Raw genomic sequence first — 12,242 nt, forward strand, 5'->3', positions numbered from 1 at the left:
AGCCAGCATATCATCATCAACATTAGCAGGAAGCTAGCATAGCATCACCAACATTAGCAGGAAGCTAGCATATCATCACTAACGTTAGCAGGAAGCTAGCATACCATCATTAACGTTAGCAGGAAGCCAGCATATCATCATCAACATTAGCAGGAAGCTAGCATAGCATCACCAACATTAGCAGGAAGCTAGCATATCATCACTAACGTTAGCAGGAAGCTAGCATACCATCATTAACGTTAGCAGGAAGCCAGCATATCATCATCAACGTTAGCAGGAAGCTAGCATAGCATCACCAACATTAGCAGGAAGCTAGCATATCTGCACCAATGTTAGCAGGAAGCTAGCATATATCACTAATGTTAGCAGGAAGCTAGCATAGCATCACCAACATTAGCAGGAAGCTAGCATATCAGCACCAACGTTAGCAGGAAGCTAGCATGCCATCACCAGCATTGCAGTTCACCTATTTTCCCTTATGTGCTCCACCCAGGAGTCGACCCGACCAGAACTCCTCAGTGTTATTACCTTGAGAAATAATTAGATTTTGTTAAGCGTAAAACAGGCTTTTAAAGGATCAGCTGTTACAGGTCATGCATGTGGAATAGATACAGAGTGACATTCACCGTCCAGCGCTGGGTTCCACTCTGCTCACTTTAGAGGTGACACCAAGTGAAGCAAAGATTGTTGCGCAGGTTCTGCTTTTATCTCGTCATTCTGCTCCCTCTCTAAGGTGTTGGCCTGTTTAATCGGGTTTTGTTGATGTGTGACTGACGCCAGTCTTAAATGTTATAGTTATGTAAGTAGCAGCTGTGTATGTGAGCAGATAAAACTGAGAGGAAACACAGAATAATTTTATCCATAACACCATCATACACAAGAAGCTAGCATACCATCCCCAAAACAAACAGGAAGCTAGCACACTGCCACCGTTTGACCTGGACCAGAACGATGGTGGTGGCGCTGGTAGGAGTTTGTCCTGCAATTTGATTCTCGCTCTGTCCTCCTGTTGTGTCCTTGGGCAACAAACTTCACCCACATCGCCTGCTGGTGGTCAGGGGGTGAACTGCGTGAAGCTGCTGCTGCTGCTAACAGCTGTTCTGGAAATATTTCTTCTTTCCAATAAGTTTTCCAATAAATCTGCTGAGTTTCTGATGATTATTTGAAAAACTACATTTATTGTCCCTCTTGAAACTCACCTGGAAAGTTTGGACTGTGGTCTGCTATTGGTCCGTTCTCCAAAAGTGGAACGCTGTCAAACAGAGCATAGGAAAGAATAACAACCCAATTAATTTTCAGTGAATTCAGAAACTGTGCATGGAGAGGCAGTTGGTACTATTGATCCTCCCAACATCAAGCTCCAGGGGTCAAGGTTCAAGTCCTGCCAATGGACCATCAGTCTGGAGTTAAAAGGTTCTGGCTGCTGCCATCTCTGGATGGATTTCAGTAAAGATGGCCGCTGTAGCTCTCTGTTTACAGCAGTAAAGATGGCCGCCGTCTCTGTATGAATTGTAAAGTTGCAGAGAACGACAGCACGGTCAGCACATGAAGGAAACAAACAAACAAATAAGCAGGAAGCTCAGCTAACAGTGACCGTTAGTGGACCGTTGGCTGCAGCTTCTGACCCGGTCATGTTTGGAGTTGGACCAGGAGTGGCGGGTTGGGATGTGATGCGTTCACTGACTCAGACTGCTTTCGGTTCATTATCATCATTTTCAGCCATTGTTTATTTTTACCATCTGCCTTCGTCTTCTTCTGCTGCTGCTGAATTTGCCGCATGTCTCATGTTGATGATGTAACAGTCGTCTAAAATGCGACTCGGCCGTTCTGCCTGCAGACGCTTTGAAAACTATCGGGTTTAGTTCCACATCTGGAAGAGGAACAGATCGGGTTTATTGTGAGAACAGATGGGATCTGATTGCATTGTGCTTTGGCAGCTGGCGGTTCTCGTCACTCCAAAGCTCTCCAGGTTTCAAACATGCAGATGATCTGCAGCTTCTCGCCGCCTGGCTGTCATGCTGCCTCTAAGCAGCCAATCAGAGCCCAGCTGCTGAGCCATGCTGCCATGTTGAGCTTTTCCAGCTGAGAAATTAGTTCAAAGCTTTGAAAACTGACAGAAAGGCAGATGATGAATTATTAATACGTTATGTCTGAGTTTCTGGTCCAGTCAGACTCTAGTCTGTGTTCCCAGCTCCAGCTGGGCCCCCTGGAGAGGCCTCGGGCCTCAGGTTGGGAACCTCCCCGGTCAGCTGCAGAGTGGTTAGAAAGGCAGCACCATGGAAACCGGCCGGCCAATGGGTGAGTGGGAAGCTGTTTACTGGGGGGTGTCCCGTTACCATGGTTCCGGGACAAACCTCCGTCAGCAGGTATTAAACTGGCGCCCGGCGGAGCCCCGAGCGGCGGACACACACGCACAGAGGAGCGCAGACTGAAGCGGGATTGGCGCAGACTGAAGGTGTCCGGGTTTAAAGTTCACCAAACTGTTTTCTTTGGGATCTAAAGGTTTCTCTTCAAGGTGAGTTTCTGGATCCATTGGATGCTTCTGGTTCCGAAGGCCTGAAATATCCAAACTGATACTTTTACTGACTGTTATTTAGAGCCAAAGTGGTTTTATTAATTATTAATGCCATAAAAGAGGCTGCTGGGAAGAGACTGGCGGAGATCAGGACATAACGGGTAAAATGTCATGAGAAAAACCAAATGAGCAGATAACGTGAGTTAAGTCACATTTTAATATTTTCACCATTTTATTAGTATCATCAGTAGTTCCTAGTAGTTTCTAGTAGTTTCCAGCCGTTAGCAGCAGAGGAAACGCAGAGGTCGCTGCGGCAGCGCAAAGATATGCGTCAAACTGGCATGCAGTCATTAAAACAGAAATGTTTGTCTTCTTCACTTTTAGCGGCCAGGTTGCCTCGAGGATCGAGTCGGGTAGCAGAACCGAGCCCTGTGTGGAGCAGGACGGGGAGCCATGCTGTCTCTGAGCCCGGTGGGCCCCGAGGAGCAGCGGAGCTGCGGGGGTTGCTGCGGGGCCCCCTGTAGCTGCGGCCTGGATGACAGCCTGACCAACCTGCAGTGGCTGCAGGAGTTCTCCATCCTGGGGGCTCCGGGACCGCAGCAGGGCCAGCAGCAGCTGGGCTCCGGCGGCCCGGCCTCGCCCCTGGCCGGGGACCCGGCCTCCTGCAGCGGGTCACCGCTGACTCCCGGGAAGCCCACCGCGGCGGCCTTCAGCCGGATGCGGGCCCCGCCGGGTCTCGCGGCGCGCGGCCACTGCCCGGCCGAGGTGGATTACCGCAGCAACCCGGACATCAAGCCGCCGTTCTCCTACGCCACGCTGATCTGCATGGCGATGCAGGCCAGCCAGCGCAGCAAGCTCACCCTGGCCTCCATCTACCAGTGGATCACCGACAACTTCTGCTACTACCGGCACGCGGACCCCACCTGGCAGGTAGCTGCATGACGTCACACACACCTCACACAATCTGGACTGTATGCAGGCCGACGGGCAGGATGTACCTGGAGGGGGGTGGGAGTTTATCTGGAGTCATACCGGAAGCTGATCACAGCGACCCCTGCTGGCCTAGAGACCTTCTTGTTTGAGCCCTGGGCGATAGCCTCACAACCCCCCAACAGGGTCAGCTGATCAATTATTCAGTTAAGCTGAACCCTAATAGATAATAACAGATAACAAATAATAATAACTGATAACAAATGATAACACATAATAGATAACAGATGATAACGGATGATGACAAATAATATTATAGTAATATTATTTGTCATCATCTGTGTTAACAGATAATAACAGATAATTATTTAGGGAAAAGAACATGAGTAAGGTGCTAGTCAAAGAGTCTCTGTCATAGTTTTCCCCTCTGCAAAACGTCCTAGTCAAAGTCCTCCCTGGCAGCAGGTTTCCGGGTAGGTTCTGCCTCCCTGGGAATGATTGACGCGCCATTGGCTCAGCAGCTCTGACGTCTTGCAGCATTTTGTTGTTGTTGGGCAGACAATATTTAACAGAGGTCAGAGGTCGCCTTCCGGGTGTTTTCCTGCCCTGACTCAGAATGTCTCCCTGCAGAACTCCATCCGCCACAACCTGTCGCTCAACAAGTGCTTCATCAAAGTCCCCCGCCGCAAAGACGAGCCGGGTAAGGGCGGCTTCTGGCGCATCGACCCACCCTACGCCGAGCGCCTGCTCAGCGGCACCCACCGGACCCGACGCACGCCGCCGTTCCGGATCCACCTGCTACCACCGACCGAGGAGCGCCGGGACCCCCGCCTGTCTGAGCGCGGCCCGCCGGGCCCCCGGCCCCTGGCCCCCGGCCGCCGCGGCACCAAGAGGAAGCCAGTGCTGGCATCCCAGAGCGGTGCCTCCGAGGCTACCCGGCACTGCAGCTCCCCGCTGCTCTGCGTGGACGAGCAGAGGGAGGCCGGGCCCCTGAAGGGCCCCTTTGACTGGGACAGCCTGTTGGACTCGGCCCTCCGGGGGGAGCTGAGTTTGGATGGGGGCGACTCTCTGAGCCCCATCATGGCCGCTGCCGACCCTCCTACACCCAAGAGTGGCAACGACTTGGACGAGGAGACCTTCCTAGCAACCGCTTTCCTGGAGACACCCTGGCCGGAGGACGAGGACCGCGGCGACTTCCTGAGCGGCTCCACCGTCAACCTGGACCAACTGTTTGACCTGGGAGAGCCGCTAGCCCTGGATGCTAGCAGCCGGATGGAGCCTCTAGCCCTGGATGCTAGCAGCCGGATGGAGCCGCTAGCAATGGATGCTAGCAGCCGGATGGAGCCTCTTGCAATGGATGCTAGCAGCCGGATGGAGCCTCTTGCACTGGATGCTAGCAACTGTCTCATCTGAAGAAAGGGTCAGTGACTAAAATGGCTCGGAAGCTTCAGGGAAGCGCCTCTTCCCGTCCTGTAGACTCTTGTCCATGCCTGGTTCCTGGAAACGCCTCTAGAGGAAGCAGGAGACAGATGAAACAGAGTCCAATGATAAAAAACTAAATGAACAATATTTCTATAGTAAATCTGTAGTTTATAGTGTTGTAGTGAAATTTGTTCCGACATGTTTTGTTATCAGTTTGTTATGAATGGGTTCATGTTCATAGTTCAATATTTGAAAATTCTGATCTATGTTTCAGGTACCAACATGAACTAGTTCTCATTCAGTGGCTCATAAACTGTATTTTAATACAAATTTATAAATAAAGTCCATTTAAATAAAAACCTGCTGCTGTCATAAGGAATCAGAAAAACTCAGGACTTCAGCCGGAATCTTGTTCCTGAAAGATTCCAGGTTTTCCTAAAATCCTGGCTAAAGTTCCACAAACAGCTGAGAGACTTTGAGATGAGGACAGACTTGATCTGTGCTGCTGGACTTTACTTTCAGGGTCAGAGGTCACAGTGTAACAGCCTGACCACGTGGCAGACAACAAATTTAATTCACAGACGGATCCTGAGAGGGTTGGACTCGGAGCTCCATGTTGGTTGGCCTGTCTCCGTGTGGCAGCAGGAGTCGGCTAAGGTGCTACGCTAGCTAGGCTATGTTGCGCTAGCTGTGCTAGCATAGTTATCAGAGGAAACACCCCGGAGTCAGCAAGGTGATGCTTGGCTAGCAGGAGTGTGCTTCCTCAGATTCCAGAGTTTTCCAGAGTGTCATGGTGTCCAGCCTGATGTCTTCCTGCCATCATGGTGCCTCCGTCTGCTGTTTCCTCTTCCCTTATTGGCTCAGCGGGGGGTCCAGCCCCTCCCTTACCAGTGATGAGGTAACACTGACCTCATAACGCCGTCATGGTAACCTGAAGCAGGTGTTGCTCTGCAGGTAAGACGATCCTGCGGCTGAAATGCGACGCTGCAAACTGAAAGCTCTGAACGCCTGAGACCAGCAGGAAAGTGTTCATCCCTCTCTGGAGTCCAGATGTATGTAAACTTCTGGTCCACTATGATGAAGGGAGGCTGGATCATCCAGAACCTTTTGGACGAGCAGAGGTCCATTTAGCTCATACTAGTCCTGGTTCTGGTTCTGGCTCAGCAGCCCGGCCCAGAGCACTGCACTGCTACCACCGTGTCTACCTGTAGGTTCTGCTGGTAGTATTGGGTCCAGAACCGCTCCTCAGATCTGTTTTGTCCAACAGGTCGGGTTCAGAGGAAGCATTTGGATCAGAACCTCCGGCTCTAATTGGTGATCCAGTAACCCGGCGCTGCGAGAATCATTGACCACAAACCGACCTCCCAGAACCTCCCAGAACCTCTGGGCCCGGCCCGTTGGCGGCGCTGCCCCCTACTTGGACCGGACCGGCAATCATTAACCTGCAGGAATGCAGGGAGGAGACTGGACCCGGCCAGAACCTCCAGCAGGAAGATTCAGCCAAGCACAGCACCGGTTCTGTTAATGATGGACCCGACCAACCTGCTCCTCCGGCAGAACCAGAACCAGCAGAACCTCCTGTGGTTGTTTCTGGTTGGTTCTGGTTCTGCTGGGTCAGCTGCTGCTAGAGTCTTCCTCCTGATTGGCTCCCACTCGGCCTGGTCGCCATGGACACTGGCCGGATGGGGGAAGAATCTGGGTTTACTGGGAACACCGGCTTTAATGTGGACTGGGAGGACTGGAGGGAGACGGGGGGGGGGGGGGGGGCCTTTTGGTTCAGTTACACTGAAAAATATAACATTTGATATTTGAACTGAATGAATCCGAGAAGATAAGAATATAAGAAGCTTTGCACAAGATACAAAAACAATATTTCATGTTAAATAATTGATTCGATTTGGTGGATTATAGTTTAGTTTGTCACCTAAAACATGTTCAAGGAATAATTGAGTGAAAAACCAAAATATAATTAAATATACAATATGTAACAAAGAGCAGTGAAACTGAATACATATTTTAACGTCCATTTTTAATTCCACATTTTCTACCCGAACTGTCTTAAATATATATTATTTTGAAGTAATTGTTTCTTTTTTTGTAATGTAGCAGGTGATGTAATAAAAACAAATATTCGGATGCAGATTTCAGACTTGACTAAAACATAAATTCATGTTTTAGTCAACATGATCTGATCTGATCCTTCTGGATCAGATCAGATCTTCAGCAGGAGATGAGCTCTGAAGCTGACTCTTCGCTTCCGGTCAGCTGACTCTTCGCTTCCGGTCAGCTGACCTGCAGCTGTGTTCTGTCACATGACTGCAACACTTACTCTGCTGACCCTTCCAGCTCCAGTTAGACCAGTAAATCCCCGAGCATCTCCAGGTTCTTACTGGGATTTCTGGAGAACATTTGCTCTTTCCAGGTCCAGAAGTCCGAACCGGACCACGACCGGGCCTGTTTCCGGGGGTTAGTCTGTGCCGAAGGAACCTCCAGGTAGGATGACCAGTGGAGCTCTGAACCGGTTTCTGTGAGAAGGTCAGAAACCGGAGTCATTCCGGATTCTTCCAGAAATGGACGGGTTTTAAACGCAGTCCGGCGCAGAGACGCCACAGTGGCAGAAACAAGTCAGGGGTCAAAGTTCGCATCAGCAGAGAAGCTAAGACAAGAGTCCGCCATGATGGCTGCTTCACGGGAAAAGCTCCATAAAACAAGGAGGTCGCTGGCTCTGGTACCGGTTCTGGAATCCAACAGAACCTAGAGATTAACCCTTCTGGATCAGGCAGAACCAGACAGCCTGTGTAGATGGTTCGGGGTCCAGCTGAACGGGTTCTGGTTCTGATTGGCCCGGGGTCGGTCCAGGGTGGAACAACAGGCTGTGTGGCTGAGTGCCAACTTGGACAGAATCGGTACCTTCCTGCTGGTTGCGACCCGTTTCGTCATGAACAGAATCGGTGCTGTCAGGTTCTTGAGACGTTTGAGTTTGATTTATGTGTTTATGTGAACCGAGTCTTCAGGTTCTGGTCCAATGTTGGGAACCGGGTTCCTGTCCAACTCCGCGCTCCTTTGATGCTGAAGCCATTTTATTTTTATTCATCTTTAATGTTAAAAAATGGAGAACATATTAAAAAACTTCCGGTTCTGACTGAAGTCCGTAATTTGGTTTTATTCTTAATATCTTTTATTTTATTCCTCCACTGGTTGTCTTCTACAGTTTTTATGTAAGCTGTTTTTGTTGTTTTCAACGTCCTTTAATAATTAAAAAAAAAAAAGCTTTCGCTTCCCTAGAGCGGAGCGTCTGATTGGCCTAGCCGCCGGCAGGGCGGAGCGTCTGATTGGCCTAGCCGCCGGCAGGGCGGAGCGTCTGATTGGCCGAGCCACCTGGCGCCAACATGCCGTCCAACAAGTCCGTGTCCGACGCTCCCATCATCCAGTTCACCAACTGCAGAATCCTGAGGGAGCACAAGCTGCAGAGGTACTGGCAGGGTCAAAGGTCAAAGCAACATAACCTGCTTAGCTTGGTGTCAGGTATATCTGAGCTGAACTGGCTAAATATAATATACCTGATCACTCTGTCAGCACCTGCTAGAGGAGGGGGTTGCTACGGTACTTCCTGATTCAGGAAACTGAAAAGGTTTTATTTAGGCCAAGCCGACTGATAATTATCTGGGATTGAAGTAAAAGGTCATAAATGAGCTCCAACACTAAATTTATTCAAAACCCCAAACTTCTTCATTGTTTTAATGAGCTTTTCTCTGTTATTGGAAATGTTAGGATATTTTGAAAATGGAGGACGGGTTACCTGGGCGTCCTTTGTCTCTGCAGGGAGGACCTGTGGGTCCGGGACGGGAAGATCCTGGACCCGGAGAAGCTGTTCTTTGACGAGCAGGGCTACGCCGACCGCCGCCTCGACTGCGCAGGCGCCATCGTCGCCCCGGGCTTCATCGACGTCCAGATCAACGGTGAGGGACGCGTCCCTCAAGAGGATGGCCGGGGGACGGACGCTCAGACGTCTTCTCTCATCCCGCAGGAGGCTACGGTGTGGACTTCTCCCAGCCCTGCGAAGACGTCTCCACCGGAGTGTCTCTGGTGGCCAAGAAGATCCTGGAACACGGCGTGACGTCCTTCTGTCCCACCCTGGTCACGTCTCCGCCCGCCGTCTACCACCAGGTGGCGTCCTCCTCTGGACTGGAGGACCTGAAGGTCCAACAGGTCCTGCTGCTGGGTTTAACATCCTGAATGTGTTTCAGGTTCTGCCTCAGATCAACGTTCACAATGGAGGACCTGAAGGAGCTGGAGTCCTGGGTAAGACCAGAGGGCAAAGTTCAGTTCTTGTTTTTGGCGTCTTCTGGGTCCGACCGGCACCAAGTAGAGCAGAACCTTCTGAACAGTGTGGCAGGATTTTATGTCAGGTCCACAGAGACAGAAACCAGTAGAATTTCCTGCCGGTCTTCAAGGTTGGTCTCCAGCACAGAGAACATCTCAGAACACCAGTTTTTAGGGATTCAGGTCTGACTTTAACTAGGCCATACTAACCTACGAAACCCATGATGAGCAGAAATGAACCTGCCTCCAGTCAGACTGTTGGACCCCAGGGCGATCCATGTTGTCTCCTGCTTGTCCAGCCTGTCTCCCATGTCCCCCGGTGTCCAGGGTTCCACCTGGAGGGTCCGTTCATCAGCTCGGAGAAGCGGGGCGCCCACCCGGAGCGGTTCTTGAGGACGTTCCGGTCTGGAGGGACGGACGACCTGATGGAGACCTATGGCAGCCTGGACAACGTTGCCATGGTGACGCTGGCCCCCGAGCTGCCCCACAGCCAATCAGTGGTCAGCACGCTGCGGCAGAAAGGCGTCACTGTGTCTCTAGGTGGTTCTCCCTGACCCCACGGTTCTGGTTCTGGTGAGTCGGGTCAGCCGTGTGACGTAGAGACGCTGTTTGCAGGACATTCAGTGGCCAACCTGTCCCAGGCGGAGGATGCCGTGCGCCACGGGGCCTCCTTCATCACCCACCTGTTCAACGCCATGCTGCCGGTGAGTCCCAGCAGAACCGGGGCGGGTCAGGACCTGCTCGGTCAGGAGGTGCTGACCCAGCCCTCTCTCTACCCGGTCCAGTTCCACCACCGCGACCCGGGCATCGTGGGTCTCCTGACCAGCGACCAGATCCCGGCAGGTCGCACTGTGTTCTACGGGATGATCGCTGATGGGATCCACACCAATCCGGCCGCCCTGCGCATCGCCCATCGGGCGCACCCGTCAGGTCCGTTCCGGGACGTTCTGACCAGACCCGAACCAGTAAGTGTAAATGTCCAGGATGTCTCTGAGGATGTGTGTGTCCCTCAGGGCTGGTGCTGGTGACAGACGCCATCACGGCAATGGGCCTCCCTCCGGGCCGCCACACGCTGGGCCAGCAGGTCGTCCAGATCCAGGGACTGCACGCCTACGTGGCAGGTCTGCGTCTCCCTCGCCGCCGCCAGTGACTGCTGAGCAGGGGAAAAGTATTTGACCCCCATGGATTCCTCCTGCTAAGATGTTTCATTTTATTGATTAAAGTCGAGGACAACTTGAGTTTTAAAATGATTTGGGGAATATTGATCTAACTTCAAAAGTGGCCTAGTCAAAGTCTGGATATAAATCAGACTGAGATGGTATATCATGACCTTAATCAGGTTGATCCAGCCCTCGCATTTGTCTGAAATCAGTTCAGCAGGGCAGGTCAAAGGTCATCCATGGTGATGTTGGTAAGCTGTCAGATTCTGTTTTCAAGGGATGAATATTTTTTTCACACATTAGTTGGGTTTAGGAGTTTTTTCTTTAATAAGTAAAGTTATCAGGTTAAAGCTGTTATCTTTGTCCCGTTGAAGTTAGTTTCATCTGAAACCAAATTATTTTCCTTTTATGATCAATAAAAGGCTTCTGAATCTGAGCATTTCCATTTTACGAAGCAGCAGCAGAAATCTGAAAGGGGGTGAAATACACAGCAATGTGTAGCATTGCTGTGTATTTCTAATTATTCTCAGCTGATCCTGTGGGATTAATGTGAGTTAGCTGATTAATCTCCTGGACAAGCCCCCAAAACCGTCACGGTACAGGATCAGCATGAAAACCTGGACTGGACAGATTACCATATCGTACCGGACCAGCGTGGAAAGACTAAATCTCTGGTTAATCTGAAACCCGGACCTGCAGCAAGCTGTCTGCTGATTGGATGATGTCAGTTAAACTGGCATATGCATAAACTCTGTGGCTCAAGGGGAGGTCAGAGGTCAGGGGGCAGAGTGGATATGTACATCAGCAGGTGATCACAAGTCTGTGTGTTTCAGGCACCAAGACGCTGAGCGGCAGCATCGCCACCATGGACATGTGCGTTCGCCACTTCAAGCAGGCTGCAGGTCAGTTCGCCGCCACTTCCTGTTTCCGTGTTGTTGCTGGTTCTGTTGCAATACCAGGTTGCTGTACTGGTCCATTTGTGCTCATCTTTTCTTTTAAAAATGTGCTGAACCGGATCCATTGTTCTGGTATGTGATGAGTGGAGCAATACCACAGCATGATACCTGCATTACCATGTTTCAGTCTTGCAGGCCCTGAGACCCTCCTCCACCAGAGCCATGGGGTCGGGTTGAGCTCCAGCTGCTGGTTCTACAGAACCTGCTGGTTGACTGTGCCCCCTCTGACTCCGCCTCTTTGTTGCCCCCAGGCTGCAGCGTGGAGGACGCCCTGGAGGCGGCGGCGCTGCATCCGGCCCGGTTGCTCGGTATCAGCCACAGAAAGGGCAGCCTGCACTATGGCGCCGACGCAGGTCCTTTTCTCCCTCTGGACGGTTCTGGAGGTTCTGGAGCCGCTCTAACTGTGTTTGTCTCCATGTCACAGACCTGGTTCTGCTGGACGACGGGCTTCGGGTCAGAACCACCTACATCTCTGGAGAGGAGGTCTGGAGGGCAGAACTATAGAAGAACCTGTGTGCCTTCAGATTGCTGCTTCTTGTTTTATAAAGAACATGGTTCTGGTTCTGGACCAGTACAGTCTGTGGTTCTGTTGCCAGCGGTTCTCCACCTGATGTGGCCAATATGGTGTCCAGAAAATAAAAAATAAGAACTTTCTCAACTTTATTTTCATTAAGCTTTATTTAGAAAGGTTGCCTTATAAACAAATCTCAATGTTTCACTTTACAGACTAATTTAAAATTTAGTCTGTAAATAATAATAAAGATTCAGATAATTTTGAATCTTGATGTTGACCAATAGGAGAGAAGCTGACTGTGAAGCCCCGCCCACTGGACTCCCGCTCCACTTCCTTTTCTCAATTTATAACTTCACATGTGAAGATCCAGAACCAGCTGCTGTGTATTTATATATGCCTTTATATTTTAAAAGGTTCACACT

The 12,242-nt window shown here is 50.8% G+C and overlaps 2 protein-coding genes across 3 annotated transcripts; both read left to right on the forward strand.

The window, feature by feature from the left end:
• The first annotated feature begins 6 nt into the window (after window positions 1–6).
• foxj1a (forkhead box J1a) lies at window positions 7–5,226 on the forward strand. 2 transcript variants are annotated; one of them, XM_015023341.1, is made up of 3 exons: window positions 7–2,515; window positions 2,900–3,445; window positions 4,076–5,226. In XM_015023341.1, exons 2-3 carry the CDS (start codon window positions 2,969–2,971, stop codon window positions 4,856–4,858), a joined length of 1,260 nt encoding a protein of 419 aa, XP_014878827.1. In that variant the 5' UTR covers window positions 7–2,515; window positions 2,900–2,968; the 3' UTR covers window positions 4,859–5,226. The 2 variants fall into 2 exon arrangements, with proteins under 2 accessions (XP_014878827.1, XP_014878828.1); XM_015023342.1 differs by lacking the exon at window positions 7–2,515 and having other exon boundaries at window positions 2,528–3,445.
• A 1,959-nt stretch (window positions 5,227–7,185) lies between these two features.
• amdhd2 (amidohydrolase domain containing 2) lies at window positions 7,186–11,960 on the forward strand. The gene is made up of 12 exons (XM_015023343.1): window positions 7,186–7,360; window positions 8,153–8,339; window positions 8,690–8,826; window positions 8,895–9,034; window positions 9,115–9,169; window positions 9,518–9,730; window positions 9,806–9,894; window positions 9,976–10,120; window positions 10,204–10,311; window positions 11,184–11,252; window positions 11,558–11,659; window positions 11,731–11,960. The coding sequence occupies exons 2-12, from the start codon at window positions 8,257–8,259 to the stop codon at window positions 11,808–11,810; spliced, it is 1,221 nt and encodes a 406-aa protein (XP_014878829.1). The 5' UTR covers window positions 7,186–7,360; window positions 8,153–8,256; the 3' UTR covers window positions 11,811–11,960.
• The last annotated feature ends 282 nt before the right edge of the window (window positions 11,961–12,242 follow it).

This window comes from Poecilia latipinna, unplaced genomic scaffold (assembly GCF_001443285.1).
Source record: "Poecilia latipinna isolate Pla-1442-1.1 unplaced genomic scaffold, P_latipinna-1.0 Scaffold3281, whole genome shotgun sequence".
Lineage (NCBI taxonomy): Eukaryota > Metazoa > Chordata > Actinopteri > Cyprinodontiformes > Poeciliidae > Poecilia > Poecilia latipinna.